General features: G+C 40.3%; 1 protein-coding gene across 3 annotated transcripts in view; it reads right to left on the bottom strand.

The window, feature by feature from the left end:
* Window positions 1-11,159: 11,159 nt before the first annotated feature.
* The window catches only part of TBK1 (TANK binding kinase 1), a 41,960-nt gene continuing 40,318 nt past the window's right edge, over window positions 11,160-12,801 (bottom strand). For all 3 annotated transcript variants that reach the window (XM_077913692.1, XM_077913693.1, XM_077913694.1), the window contains one exon: window positions 11,160-11,954. In XM_077913692.1, coding sequence (XP_077769818.1) covers window positions 11,903-11,954 — 52 coding nt within the window. In that variant the 3' untranslated portion in view covers window positions 11,160-11,902. The remainder of the gene's footprint in view (window positions 11,955-12,801) is intronic.

The raw sequence follows: 12,801 nt of genomic DNA, 5'->3' as shown, positions 1-12,801 counted from the left end.
CTCCTCTGCATGTACCTGTTGGCCATCCGTAAGTCTTCTTTGGAGAAATGTCTATTCAAGTCCTTTGCCCCTTCAAAAATTGGGTAATTAGGTTTTTTTTTGCCATTGAGTGGTAGATGTTATTTATATATTTTGGAAATTAACTCCTTATGGGGTATATGGTTTGCAAATATGTTCTCTCATTCCATAGATTGCCTTTTTACTCTACTGATTGTTTGCTGTGTAGAAACTTTTTACTTTGATGTAGTCCCACTTGTCTATTTTTGCATTTGTTGCTGGGCTCATAGACATTTCAAATCCATCTATTTTAAGACTTTAATGTAGACTCTTCAGAGACTACCAACACCCACTATTTCAACCAGTCATTTGGTTTCTCTTTTTTTTTCCCCAGTGTCCTCTTTTCAGTAATGACCTCAATATACTTTTAGCTGGCAGGAATAGCAACAGAAAACCAGAGAACTGAAATACCACATTCATATTTAACACGTATATCTAGGCTTCGAGTCTGGAAATGTACAATCCACATTTTTTTTCCTTTAAGGGATGAAAAATTAGCAGCTTTTCTGAAAGCACCATTATAACCAGAAGGAGAAGCTAGTACCTATATGGAATACTTTTGTGACAGTTTCTGATGTAAATACATTCTTTCTATCAATTCACTCAGTCCTCACAAATAATCCTACAAGGGAAGTACTATTAGGATGCCCATTTTAGAGAGAGACTGAGGAACTTGACCAAGGTCACACGTGGAAGGTGGTGGGGTGGGATTATGGACCTAGGCAGTTTGGTTCTAACACCAGAGCTCTTCGTCGCAATGCTGCTCTGATTTTACTCTCTTCAGAGTACATAAATATCCTGGTTAACTTCCTGGTGGTATAGATTACATACAAGGAAATGTACAGGCTTTCAGTTGCATAAGTTTTGAGGTACACACCTCTGTAACCACCACCTCAGTGAAGATTTAACATATTTCCATCAACTCTCATGGTCCTTTTTTTATTTTTTATTTTATTTATTTATTTATTTATTTATTTATTTATTTATTTATTTATTTATTTATTTATGATAGTCACACACACACACAGAGAGAGAGAGAGAGAGAGGCAGAGACACAGGCAGAGGGAGGAGCAGGCTCCATGCACCGAGAGCCCGATGTGGGATTCGATCCCGGGTCTCCAGGATCGCGCCCTGGGCCAAAGACAGGCGCTAAACTGCTGCGCCACCCAGGGATCCCTGGTCCTTTTTTTAAAAAAAATATTTTATTTATTTACCCATGAGAGACCAGAGAGAGAGGCAGAGACACAGGCAGAGGGAGAAGCAGGCTCCATGCAGGGAGCCCAACGTGGGACTCGATCCCGGGACTCCAGGATCACACCCTGGGCCAAAGGTAGGTGCTCTACCGCTGAGCCACCCAGGGATCCCTCTCATGGTCCTTTGTACTCAATCCTCCTCACCTCTTGCCAGGTGAACACTGGTCTGATTTCTATTGCCCTAAGAGCTAATCTATTTTTTTTTTTTTGAAAATAATGTGATGAAGGTGGGAGAGAGGTCTTCAAATCATGTGCCCATGTAGGATCAATCTTGTGATTTCTAGAAGTTTCAAGCTTTTAGTTATGGAAGAAAAGTAATGAATCTGCAAGCATTTTCCAATATGTGTTCCCTCCAGATGATGTTTGGTGATATAAGTAACTGGGTCATACAATGGCATTTGTCTTATCTTTCACCACCCCCCATCCTGTACCATATCTTCTCTTGAATATGTTCTTGGTGTCTAGTGGGTGTCCTATTAGGAAAAAAGACAATAGGGGTGCCTGACTGGCTCAGTTAGAGTCAGAGCATGCAACTCTTGATCTCAGAGTCATGAGTTCGAGCCCCATGTTGGGTGTAAAGATTACTTAAATAAAAAAAAAATTTAAGAAAGAGGGACACCTCCTGGGTGGCTTAGCAGTTGAGTGTCTGCCTTTGGCTCAGGGCCCAGGGTCCTGGAATCAAGTCCTACATTGGGCTCCCTGCGAGGAGCCTCCTTCTCCCTCTGCCTGTGTCTCTGCCTCTCTCTCTGTGTCTCTCATGGATAAATAAAATCTAAAAAAAAAAAAAAAAAAAAAAAAAAATTAAGAAAGAAAGAAAAAGACAATAAAAGTAAATACACTGAAGCCATAATTAAATGAAGATGAGTTTTAAAACAATGGTTCAATAAAGTTAAATAGTTTTCTTTACTGCAGAACTTGAATTAAAAAAAAAACCAACAACTTGAATTTATGTGGGGTGTCCCCAAGGAGATATGGTATGTAGTGTTTCTGAAACTCATTGAGCACAGAATCTTTTATGATAGAGTACATCAAAGGCCAGTGAGTGTGCTGCCAACCATAGAAAGTGCTGAATTGAAATTCATCCTGCAAAAGATTTTGACTTTCTAATTAGTTTTTTGTTCTCATTAGCTATGGCTAACTAATTTTTTAAGTTAAACCATAAAAACAATAGAGAGTAGAAGTGCCTGGATGGCTCAGTTGGGTGAGCATCCAACTCTTGATTTTGGCTCAGGTCATGATCTCAGGGTTGTGGGATGGAGCCCCAGGAGGGCTCCTCACAAGTCTGCTGTCTCCCTTCCCCTCACCTTGAGTGTGTGTGCTCTCTCTCAAATAAATAAATCTTATTAAAAAAAAAAGACACTAAAAAGAAAAGTTCATTTTCACCTGTTCCAACTTCCAATCTCACTCCCCAGAGTAACCAGTATTTAGAAGTCTGATATAAACTTTATATTATAGGGACACATGGGTGGCTCAGCATTTGAGCATCTGCCTTTGTCTCAGGTCATGATCCCAAGGTCCTGAGATCGAGTCCTACATGGGGTTCCCCACAGGGAGTCTGCTTCTCCCTCTGCCTGTGTCTCTGCCTCTGTCTGTGTCTCTCATGAATAAATAAATAAAATCTTAAAAAAAATTTAAAATTAAAAAAAAATATTTTTAGTAATCTCTACACTCAACGTGGGGCTCAAACTTACAACTCTGAGATCAAGAATCACATGCTCCACTGACTGAGCTAGCCAGGCACCCCTCAGTTCCTTTTAATAAAATCAGTGAACATTAATTTTATAATTAGCAACGGTCTTTGTTAAAAATAATAAAGTACTTACAAAAAGCTTGCTTTCTTAACCAGCTTAACATCCCAACTACTTCTCAAATAATCTGTTTAGCCAAGTCTTTCTTCACAGCATGCACAAAAGCAAACAGCAGTCCAGCCCAGATGCTATGAGTCAGAAGAGACTGCAATTAATTGTTTTTAAGTTCATTACTTTTCAGTCCCTTTCCCCCCGATATTTCTGTTTTTCTTAAGTCATTATATAATTAAGAGCTTCCAAAACTGAAAAGAAGTACTTCTGGTCCCTCTAGAGTTTATTAGGTTTATAGGTAATTGTCCAGAACTTCTTTGGTCCTGGGAAAGGGACTGGGGATAGGGAGTAAGACATGTTTTCATCCTCATGGGGCCCACAGCCAGCTGCTAGGATAATGCAGGATGAAAAGTCAAAGAGGAATAAATAAATGAAATCTTAAAAAAAAAAGAAAGAAAGAAAGAAAGAAAAGTCAAAGAGGTGGCCCAGGGGAGAAATTGTTAGAGGATCAGACTAGGAGAGCTGATAACCTTAAAGAGAATAGAAGACTCAGAGGGTAGGGAATTCTCAAAGAAATAATGCAAGAAAATTTCCTAGAATTGAAAGCTACATGTTTCCAGTTTGAAAGGGCCCAGTGAGTGTTTAGTTAAATATACGATCTTAAAGATTTACTTTTGTTTGAGAGAGAGCAAGAGAGAGTGAGAGTCCACACTCAAGGGGTGGTTTTGGGGAGGGGTAGAAGGAGTGGGAGAGTCCCAAGCAGACTCCGCACTGAGCACAGGGCCAGACTTGGGCCTGATCTCACGACCCTGAGATCACCCCCCCCCCCCAGATCAGGACCCCGGGGCAAAACCAAGAGTCAGATGCTTAACTGCCTGCCACCCAGGCGCCCTGGAAGGAATATTTAAGATCAAGTCTGATCTCTGTGTTTTGCAGATAAGAAATCACAAGTGGCTCACTCAGAGCCACAGAGCTGTCAGCGGCAGGAGCAAGGTCTGCTGCCACAGTCCCGTGATCGCCCCATCAGACGCCCAGGCCCCGAGCTGGGTGCTTTTCACACGTAGCTAATGTTTCTCAACTTGACTAGAATGGCTCCAGGCCATCGAATGTGGATTTTCTCATACACTTTTCCCCATTCTTCCCCTTCAAGATCATAGATTAACGAGGTACTTAAAATATGTGCTGAATTCAGATTTGTGACTTTCTCTATTTCTCGCTAGTTTGTGCTTTGCTATAACTTAACTGCTTTGTAAGGTGGGAAGATAGAGAAGAAATAAAGGAGAGTGAGGTCAAGTTACAGGGTGATAAAGCTATTATTTGAGAGCTTCTGCTTAATTAGTATTAGAATATCAATCATTAGTCTTGCCTTGAGACCATTTAAGTTTTCATGTGGGGTTGGTTGGGATAGAGGTATGTAGGGAACCCTTGACAAATTTCTGTGGCACCTTTAGACAATAACATATTGATGAGTGGCAGCGGGGACCTGATGTTGAGCTATCTTTTGTAGGTGGCCACAATCCATCAATCTACACAAAAAGCTGGAACAAGGGATTAGCTGATTGCTAAGAGTCAATTCATCCAATTCAGATCCCATATGGCTGTCTTCATAAGTCAATTCAGTAAGAAAAATAGTTATTTATTTATTTATTTATTTATTTATTTTTTTAATTTATGATAGGCACACAGTGAGAGAGAGAGAGAGAGAGAGAGAGAGGCAGAGACATAGGCAGAGGGAGAAGCAGGCTCCATGCACCGGGAGCCCGACGTGGGATTCGATCCCGGGTCTCCAGGATCACGCCCTGGGCCAAAGGCAGGCGCTAAACTGCTGCGCCACCCAGGGATCCCCAGAAAAATAGTTATTAACTGCCCACTATTCAAAACATTGTGTCAAACACGGGAGGCAGGATAGAAATAGTTCTTGCTTTTGAGGGGATATAATTGTATAAGGCGTTCATTCATTCATTTATTCATTCATAAAAAGATTTATTTTAGAGAGTGAGAAAGAGAGAGGGAGAAAGTGTACCCATTAGCAGGGGGAGGGGACGAGGGAGGGAATTCTCAAGCAGACTTCCCACTGACACGGAGCCCGATGTGGGGCTCAATCCCAGGACCCTGAGACCATGACCTGAGCCTAAATCAAGAGTAGGCCATCAACCGACCGAGCCAGCCAGGAACCTTTATAAGACAATGTATTTAAGTAATGTCTTTAGAATAGGGTAATTTCTCATCTAAAGACTTTATCAGACTTTTTTTGTTTTGTTTTTACGACTTTATTCATGAGAGAGACACACAGAGAGGTAGAGACACAGGCAGAGGGAGAAGCAGGCTCCATGCAGGGAGCCTGACGTGGGACTCCATCCCAGGACTCCAGGATTACGCCCTGGGCTGAAGGCAGGCACCAAACTGGCCACCCAGGCATCCCATATTTTATTAGATTGTAAGTAAAAATATTTCTGGAAACAGGTTATTCATCTCCAAACTAATGACTAGCAAGTTCTGCTTTGGAAGAATAAATAACCAGACTTTATGGGTATAGGTTATCCAGTGACGAAGGCTCTGTCTGAAATATTCTGTGAGGGTTTATATGTTCACATTCTCTGATGTGCACATACCACACACAGCACTGTGGTGTGGTAACAAGAGCACCGGGTCAATAAGTATAACGTAGGATAAACTTCTTCCCATGTAATAGTTTTGGAAGGTTAAGACCCAGGTGTCTCAACAGAGGGACTTTTAAACTATTTAAGTTAGGGGATCCCTGGGTGGCTCAGCGGTTTGGCGCCTGCCTTTGGCCTAGGGCGCGATCCTGGAGTCCCGGGATCCAGTCCTGTGTTGGGCTCCCTGCATGGAGCCTGCTTCTCCCTCTGTCTGTGTCTCTGCCTCTCTCTCTCTGTCTTTTATGAATAAATAAATAAATACATCTTAAAAAAATAAACTATTAAGTTAGATTCCCCATATTTTGACAGTGAAAAAGGGTAAAATATTAATTAAAAGAAAAATAGATGCTTGAAATGTACTGGGCCTCACATTTTGTAGATTTTTAAAAAAGATTTTATTTATTTATTCATGAGACACACACACACACACAGAGAGAGAGAGAGAGAGAGAGAGGCAGAGACATAGGCAGAGGGAGAAGCAGGCTCTATGTAGGGAGCCCGACGTGGCACTTGACCCTGGGACTCCGGGATCACGCCCTGGGCCCAAGGCAGGTGCTAAACCGCTGAGGCACCCAGGGATCCCCCAAGGTTTCTTAATCAGATATGTTCCTTAGTGATTACAGACCGTAGTCATTTCTGTTTTAATTAAAAGAGGATCTGGGGGCACCTGGCTGGTTCAGTAGGTACAGCATGTGACTCTCCATCTAGGGGTCGTGGGTTCAAGCCCCACACTGGGCATAGAGCTTACTTGAAAGAAAAAAAAAAAAAGAGGATGTGGTTCTAGATCATCTGTCATAGCATCATTGTGTCTGATAATCTTCCAGACAAGGGGAAACCGTTATGCTCTAACGTAAGATGCAGAACTACGTGGGTATCAAAGAGCACATGATTATAACTTTAATCCCATTGTAGGATGAGACATTATAAAGAGAAAGAGAATTTGCTCACCTTGCTCTGGGTGCTGTGCCCCCCCCCCCCACCCCTGCAGAGCACAAGGGGGAAAGCTGGCTCTGCAGGAGGCACTTTCAACAAGACCCAGGAGCTCCTTTACTCCCTCCATTCCCCTCTCCTCGGGCCCTGTCTCACTCCAGTCAGGTAGGACTGGCTAGAAAATGCAGAGCTTTGTGTGATAGTGTATTTAAGGTACTTTAAAATCTCCTATCAATGCCTAAGAAGACTCTAAAAAACAAACACAAAAACTCCTGACTTAAATATGCTGCATAAAACTGACCCCAGTCAAAGAAATTCAAGGTCCACTGCCCTTTTTAGTTTTCTAGGAAAAGGGGGTGAACCTTACTACTGATTTACTCTTTTCTGTTTGCTCTGAGGTATTTTAATTGTACAAGCAAATTAAGGTTCATTGAAAATAAAAGCTATTTTTTTTTTCAAAGCTAAAGTTTCCTCCATCTTTCTGTAGAAAACTCTGAACCTAAACGCCTATGAAGCATAAAGTTGGAATTACAGAAATCTTTGTGGCTTTTAAATACCTTACTTTCAATTGCTTTCATTTTTCTCTCAATTTTTCCTCAATCGTGTTGAATAATGCCTTAAGAGCTTTATTTTTTCTCCATACTTGAGGAGGCTCCATTTTAGTAACGGGGGTGGGGGTGGGGGGGTGGAGGGAAGCATCTGAAATGAAGCATTAGCTTGAGAAAACTTACCTCTACCTTGGCTCCAGACCAACTTGGATTTCCGATTCTTTGAGCAGGTCAGTGATTTGGGGAACCAGTAGAAGAGTCGAGCTATTCTTCTGAAGGTCTTGTTGAAGTCACTTCTTATGGCCATAGCTAGAATATGAATGTTCCAGAATGACTCCCTACAGAGAATATGAAGAAAACACAGTAACACCCACATCTGACACTTTAGCTGTGAACTCTCTTCCAGCCAATATGTCTGGGGACCACCTGTTAGCCCTAAATCCCCTTCCCCTGTCATTCCTTTGGTTTGTCCTTTAGACCTTAGCCCTCATAACTAGAAACTGTATTAATAGACGTTCTTTCTAAAGAAAGAGCTTTAAGCTCCAGAAACTCTAACCTATTATAACACTTGATAATTTTTAAGCACAGACAACCCCCCCCGCCCCGCTTCATAAAAACACAATTACTTCCATAGAGGAACGAAGTAACCAGCGTCCAGTAAAGTTCAGCATCCAGCAGAATTTCAACACAATTTGTAGGGTTTGGTGGTGATCAACAAGCTACCTCCCAAAGCCACAGCCTTGACTGCATTTGTTTCGTACAAATTAAAAATGTTTTATTTTGTACAAACTGAGAATTTTTCCAGGGATAAAGTGATACGTATTTTAAACTCTGGCAGGAATTTATCCCAGAAAAAAAAATTGACTGATTCTTACAAGCCAAGAAAAGTGTAAAAGAACAAGATTTTTTTCTAGGGTCCTATTTTGGAATTTGACCCTTTGTTCAATATTTTTCTAGACCTTTAACATTATTGTATATTATCTCAGCAGACACCAACGTCTAGCTGCCTACTAAGCAACTGGGACTGACATTCTGGTCATCCCACCTGAAGCTATGTCTAATCATTATTCTCTTAATGTCAAAAGAAACTTATGATGGCTTGCTTAGTCCCTAAACATGCTGATGTAATATTTGAGTTGTGCTTTTATACACCACACTAAACCTTTGCTACTGGTTTATATACTAAAAAACATAAACGATTTTACCAGTTTTTATTTCCACGTTGGTGTCTTTGTTTCCTATTCCCTTTTCGGTATTCCTTAGGAATTTGGACTATGAGTCTTCCTGGAAGTGACACTTGGGGAGGAAGTCCAAATAAAACAGCAGTGTAAGCCTTTGGAAGATACTTTGGTCTAATTTTTTTTTTTTAGTAATCTCTACCCCCAATGTAGGGCTTGAACTCACAACCCGGAGATCAAGATTTGCATGGTCTCGCTGAGCCAGCCGGGCATCCCAACTTTAGCCTTCTTAAAAGCGGGATGTGGGTGGTGGATCCAGCTAAAACAATAGTGCTACAACTCCTTTATATTTTCAACACTTTAGATTTTCAGCACTCCTCAGTTGTTTTTTTTTTTTAATTTATGATAGTCACACACACACACACACACACACACACAGAGAGAGAGAGAGAGAGAGAGAGAGGCAGAGACATAGGCAGAGGGAGAAGCAGGCTCCACGTACCAGGAGCCCGATGTGGGATTCGATCCCGGGTCTCCAGGATCGCGCCCTGGGTCAAAGGCAGGCGCCAAACCGCTGCGCCACCCAGGGATCCCAAGTTTCTGATAGATCAGTTGAGATTGCTCATTCCTACTGACAGCACCTTTTTCTTAATTCCAAACAATGTACCTCTTATTTTTAGCACAGAACACCAGAAAAGCGAAACCATTGCTTAAAAAAATAACAGGATAGCGGGATCCCTGGGTGGCACTGCGGTTTGGCACCTGCCTTTGGCCCAGGGCGTGATCCTGGAGACCCGGGATCGAATCCCACGTTGGGCTTCCGGTGCGTGGAGCCTGCTTCTCCCTCTGCCTCTGTCTCTGCCTCTCTCTCTCTCTCGTGACTATCATAAATAAAAAAACAAAAACAAAACAAAACAAAAAAACAGGATAGCAGTATAAACCCAGCATTATTATAGCTCTTTTCTGGAGGACTTATTGATAAATATATTTTGAAATAAATATTATGAGATCTTTGATATTTAAGAAGAGGTACCCTGCTTGACATAGTGGCATAGGTCTATAAGCCAATTATACAGTGTTTGGTAATTTCCAAAATCATAGAACCTGGAACTTCAGAAGATGTTATGGGATTATCTTTCGTATTTTTTCCCTAACCTCTACATCCTTTTTTATTCACTCAGAAACAGCCCTTTTTACCCACATACTTTATTATGTTCACTTATTTTATTTCTTCTGCTGCTAGAACTATATAGCTTATGTAAATAGTTAAATCCATGAACTACGTATTATTTTTATATCATTAATTTCTTACCTTTTGAAAATATATTCCAATATTGAAAAAAAGGCTACTAAACTGAAGATGTAACTTACTAGGTTATTATTAGGTTAGCAGACTAGTATTACCAGATATTCATTAACTTAAAATGTTCTGAAAGAGGATTGTATTTCTTTTTTTAAGATTTTATTTTTTAGGGATCCCTGGGTGGCGCAGCGGTTTGGCGCCTGCCTTTGGCCCAGGGTGCGATCCTGGAGACCCGGGATCGAATCCCACATCGGGCTCCCGGTGCATGGAGCCTGCTTCTCCCTCTGCCTATGTCTCTGCCTCTCTCTCTCTCTCTCTGTGACTATCATAAATAAATAAAAATTAAAAAAAAAAAAGATTTTATTTTTTATTCATCTATTCATGAGAGACACCAAGAGAGAGGTAGAGACACAGGCAGAGAGAGAAGCAGGCTCTGTGCAGGGAGCCCAATGTAGGACTTGATCCCAGGACAGTGGGATCATGACCTGAGCTAAGGGAGACGCTCAACTGCTGACCCACCCAGGCATCTCAGGATTGTATTTTTGAAGATAAAATATTAAAAGCAAGAATGCTTGGTTTCCATGTTGCTGTAATGGGGAATAAAACAGTAAATCTTAACCAATATTAATGTGGAATGGATTTGTTCTTATCCATACAACTCATAAAAATTCAGTTCCTGCAGCATGGGTTTGTCTATTGGTAATCTTTTCTAGAGGTGCTGAAAACTGAATCTGCAAATATATAAACTCATCACATAAATTTAAGTAAAATTTTACCTAATGTTCAGTGACAAACATTTAAACTGTATAACTACATACATGTTAGATAATCAAAGGAAAATTGAAATCAAAAGGGATTAAACACCCCTTCACCCGACAAACTCTCAGACTAAACAGGTATTTGACAGGGACCATTCACCCATGCATTTTTTTCTATAATGTGTACAGGTGAAACTTAAAATTTTCTACTACAATAATGCATTGATTTGAGATTTCAAATTAAAACCTAATCCATTTTCAGTTTTCCAATGTTCATGGTAGTTAAATTTATTTACTCTTTGGGACTTGGTATCTTCATGATATGCAGGTTGTGCACACTCACACTTCAATAATCTGGTAAGTCAGAAACCAAAACCAAAATCAAAACCACATACTTGCTGGATGGAATAATTTCTTGTTGAGTATATCCTTTAGCATAGGACTCTGGGTAGATGTTTCAAAGAGAATGTTCTCTTTGGGTTTGGATAGCATATATTTATGGGAGAAATTTATACTAAACTTAGAATCAGATTTAGAAGAGAAACAAGACTGTCCCTATATTCAATAGTCTGAGAATGATTTACCATCACTACAGATACTATTTTTTTTTTTTTTTTTACAGATACTATTTTTAAAAGACAAATTGTCAAACTATTGTACACAGAAAGATACAAAGTTTTACATTAAAATTGAGAAATTTATTGATATTTTTTCATGATGGAGTAAGCAGAATTAAATTAAACAAGAAACATACAGCTTGAAACACAGTGGAAATAATTCTAAAATTTTTATGAGTTATACACTTATGGCCAAAATAAAATCAATAGTTTTTAATAATTAAATCACTTTAAAAATTTTGCTCAATACTTTATCTGAAATTAAACAGATAATGACGATAACTGGGATCTTGGCACCTTGTAAAATGAAATGATGTCACTTTATCCTTCCCCCAAAATTGTGATCCTAATAAAATAGTGGTTCGGTTTGGCTCCTCACCCAAAGAAGCCACTTCTCCATTTTATCACTTATAAACGTGTCAACTATCAGTCTTTTCTATTTGTAAGGATGACAATTTTGGTTCCATTTAAAAAATGTTTCCAATAGGCAGTCAGAGATGTAGAACTCAGCCTTACTCAGAAGAGTAGAGGATCAGTATTTCAACATATCAGTCATGGCTTTCTTCTAGTGCTCACTGAGGTCAAATGTCCTCATTTAATTATAAATGTTAAAAGGTAAAAGTACATCTTAACAGCAGCCAAAAATTTATATATTTTTTATGTATTTACAATACTGTACATATTTACATGACCACATCAAATACTGAATTGTAGAAATAAGAGACCACTTATACAGGCATTCATTTAATGCCTCAGCATTTTTTCTTGTGCAAACTAAAACTGTTCTTAAACTCCCGGAAAGCTAAAGACAGTCAACATTGCGAAGGCCGCCATCCATGGTTAAAGAGCCAAACCTAAAACACAAAAGAAAACAGGAAATCTCAGATGATTCATTTGTTTGGCCGCTGACATTTTTTTAAAAAAAGATTTTATTTATGAGACACCGAGAGAGACAGAGAGAGAGAGAGATTGGGAGGGAGGCGCGCAGAGACATAGGCTCCATGCAGGGACCCCGGGATCATGCCCTGAGCCAAAGGCGGATGTTCAACCACTGAGCCACTCAGGTGTCCCAGCCCCTGACATTTTAAAGAAGAATATAGGATATTTTTCAGATGAATAAACTGTTATTATTTTTTAAAATTTTTATTTATTTATGATAGTCACAGAGAGAGAGAGAGAGAGAAAGAGAGAGAGAGAGAGGCAGAGACATAGGCAGAGGGAGAAGCAGGCTCCATGCACCAGGAGCCCGACGTGGGATTCGATCCCGGGTCTCCAGGATCGCGCCCTGGGCCAAAGGCAGGCGCTAAACCACTGCGCCACCCAGGGATCCCTAAGCTGTTATTTTTAAAGAGCTTAAGCAACTATGATTTGTTCTATTTCTTACCGAAACACAGTGGTATTATTATAAATAAGTGAAAAAATATCAATCAGTGGCTTGGGAGGACTTCTTTTTTTTTTTAATAATTTTTTTTTAAAGATTTATTTATTTATTTATTCAGAGAGAGCGAAAGAGAGGCAGAGACACAGGCAGAGAGAGAAGCAGGCTCCATGCAGGGAGCCCGATGTGGGACTCGATCCCGGGTCTCCAGGATCACACCCCGGGCTGCAGGCAGTGCTAAACCGCTGTGCCACCGAGGCTGCCCGGGAGGACTTCTTAAGAGAAAAGCATGAAGGATGTGATCTAGAAAGTATTATGAAGAA

The sequence above is a fragment of the Canis aureus genome, chromosome 11, assembly GCF_053574225.1.
Source record: "Canis aureus isolate CA01 chromosome 11, VMU_Caureus_v.1.0, whole genome shotgun sequence".
NCBI classification, from domain to species: Eukaryota; Metazoa; Chordata; class Mammalia; order Carnivora; family Canidae; genus Canis; species Canis aureus.
Note: the sequence above shows the minus strand (reverse complement) of the source record. Positions and strands in the feature narration are given on the sequence as shown.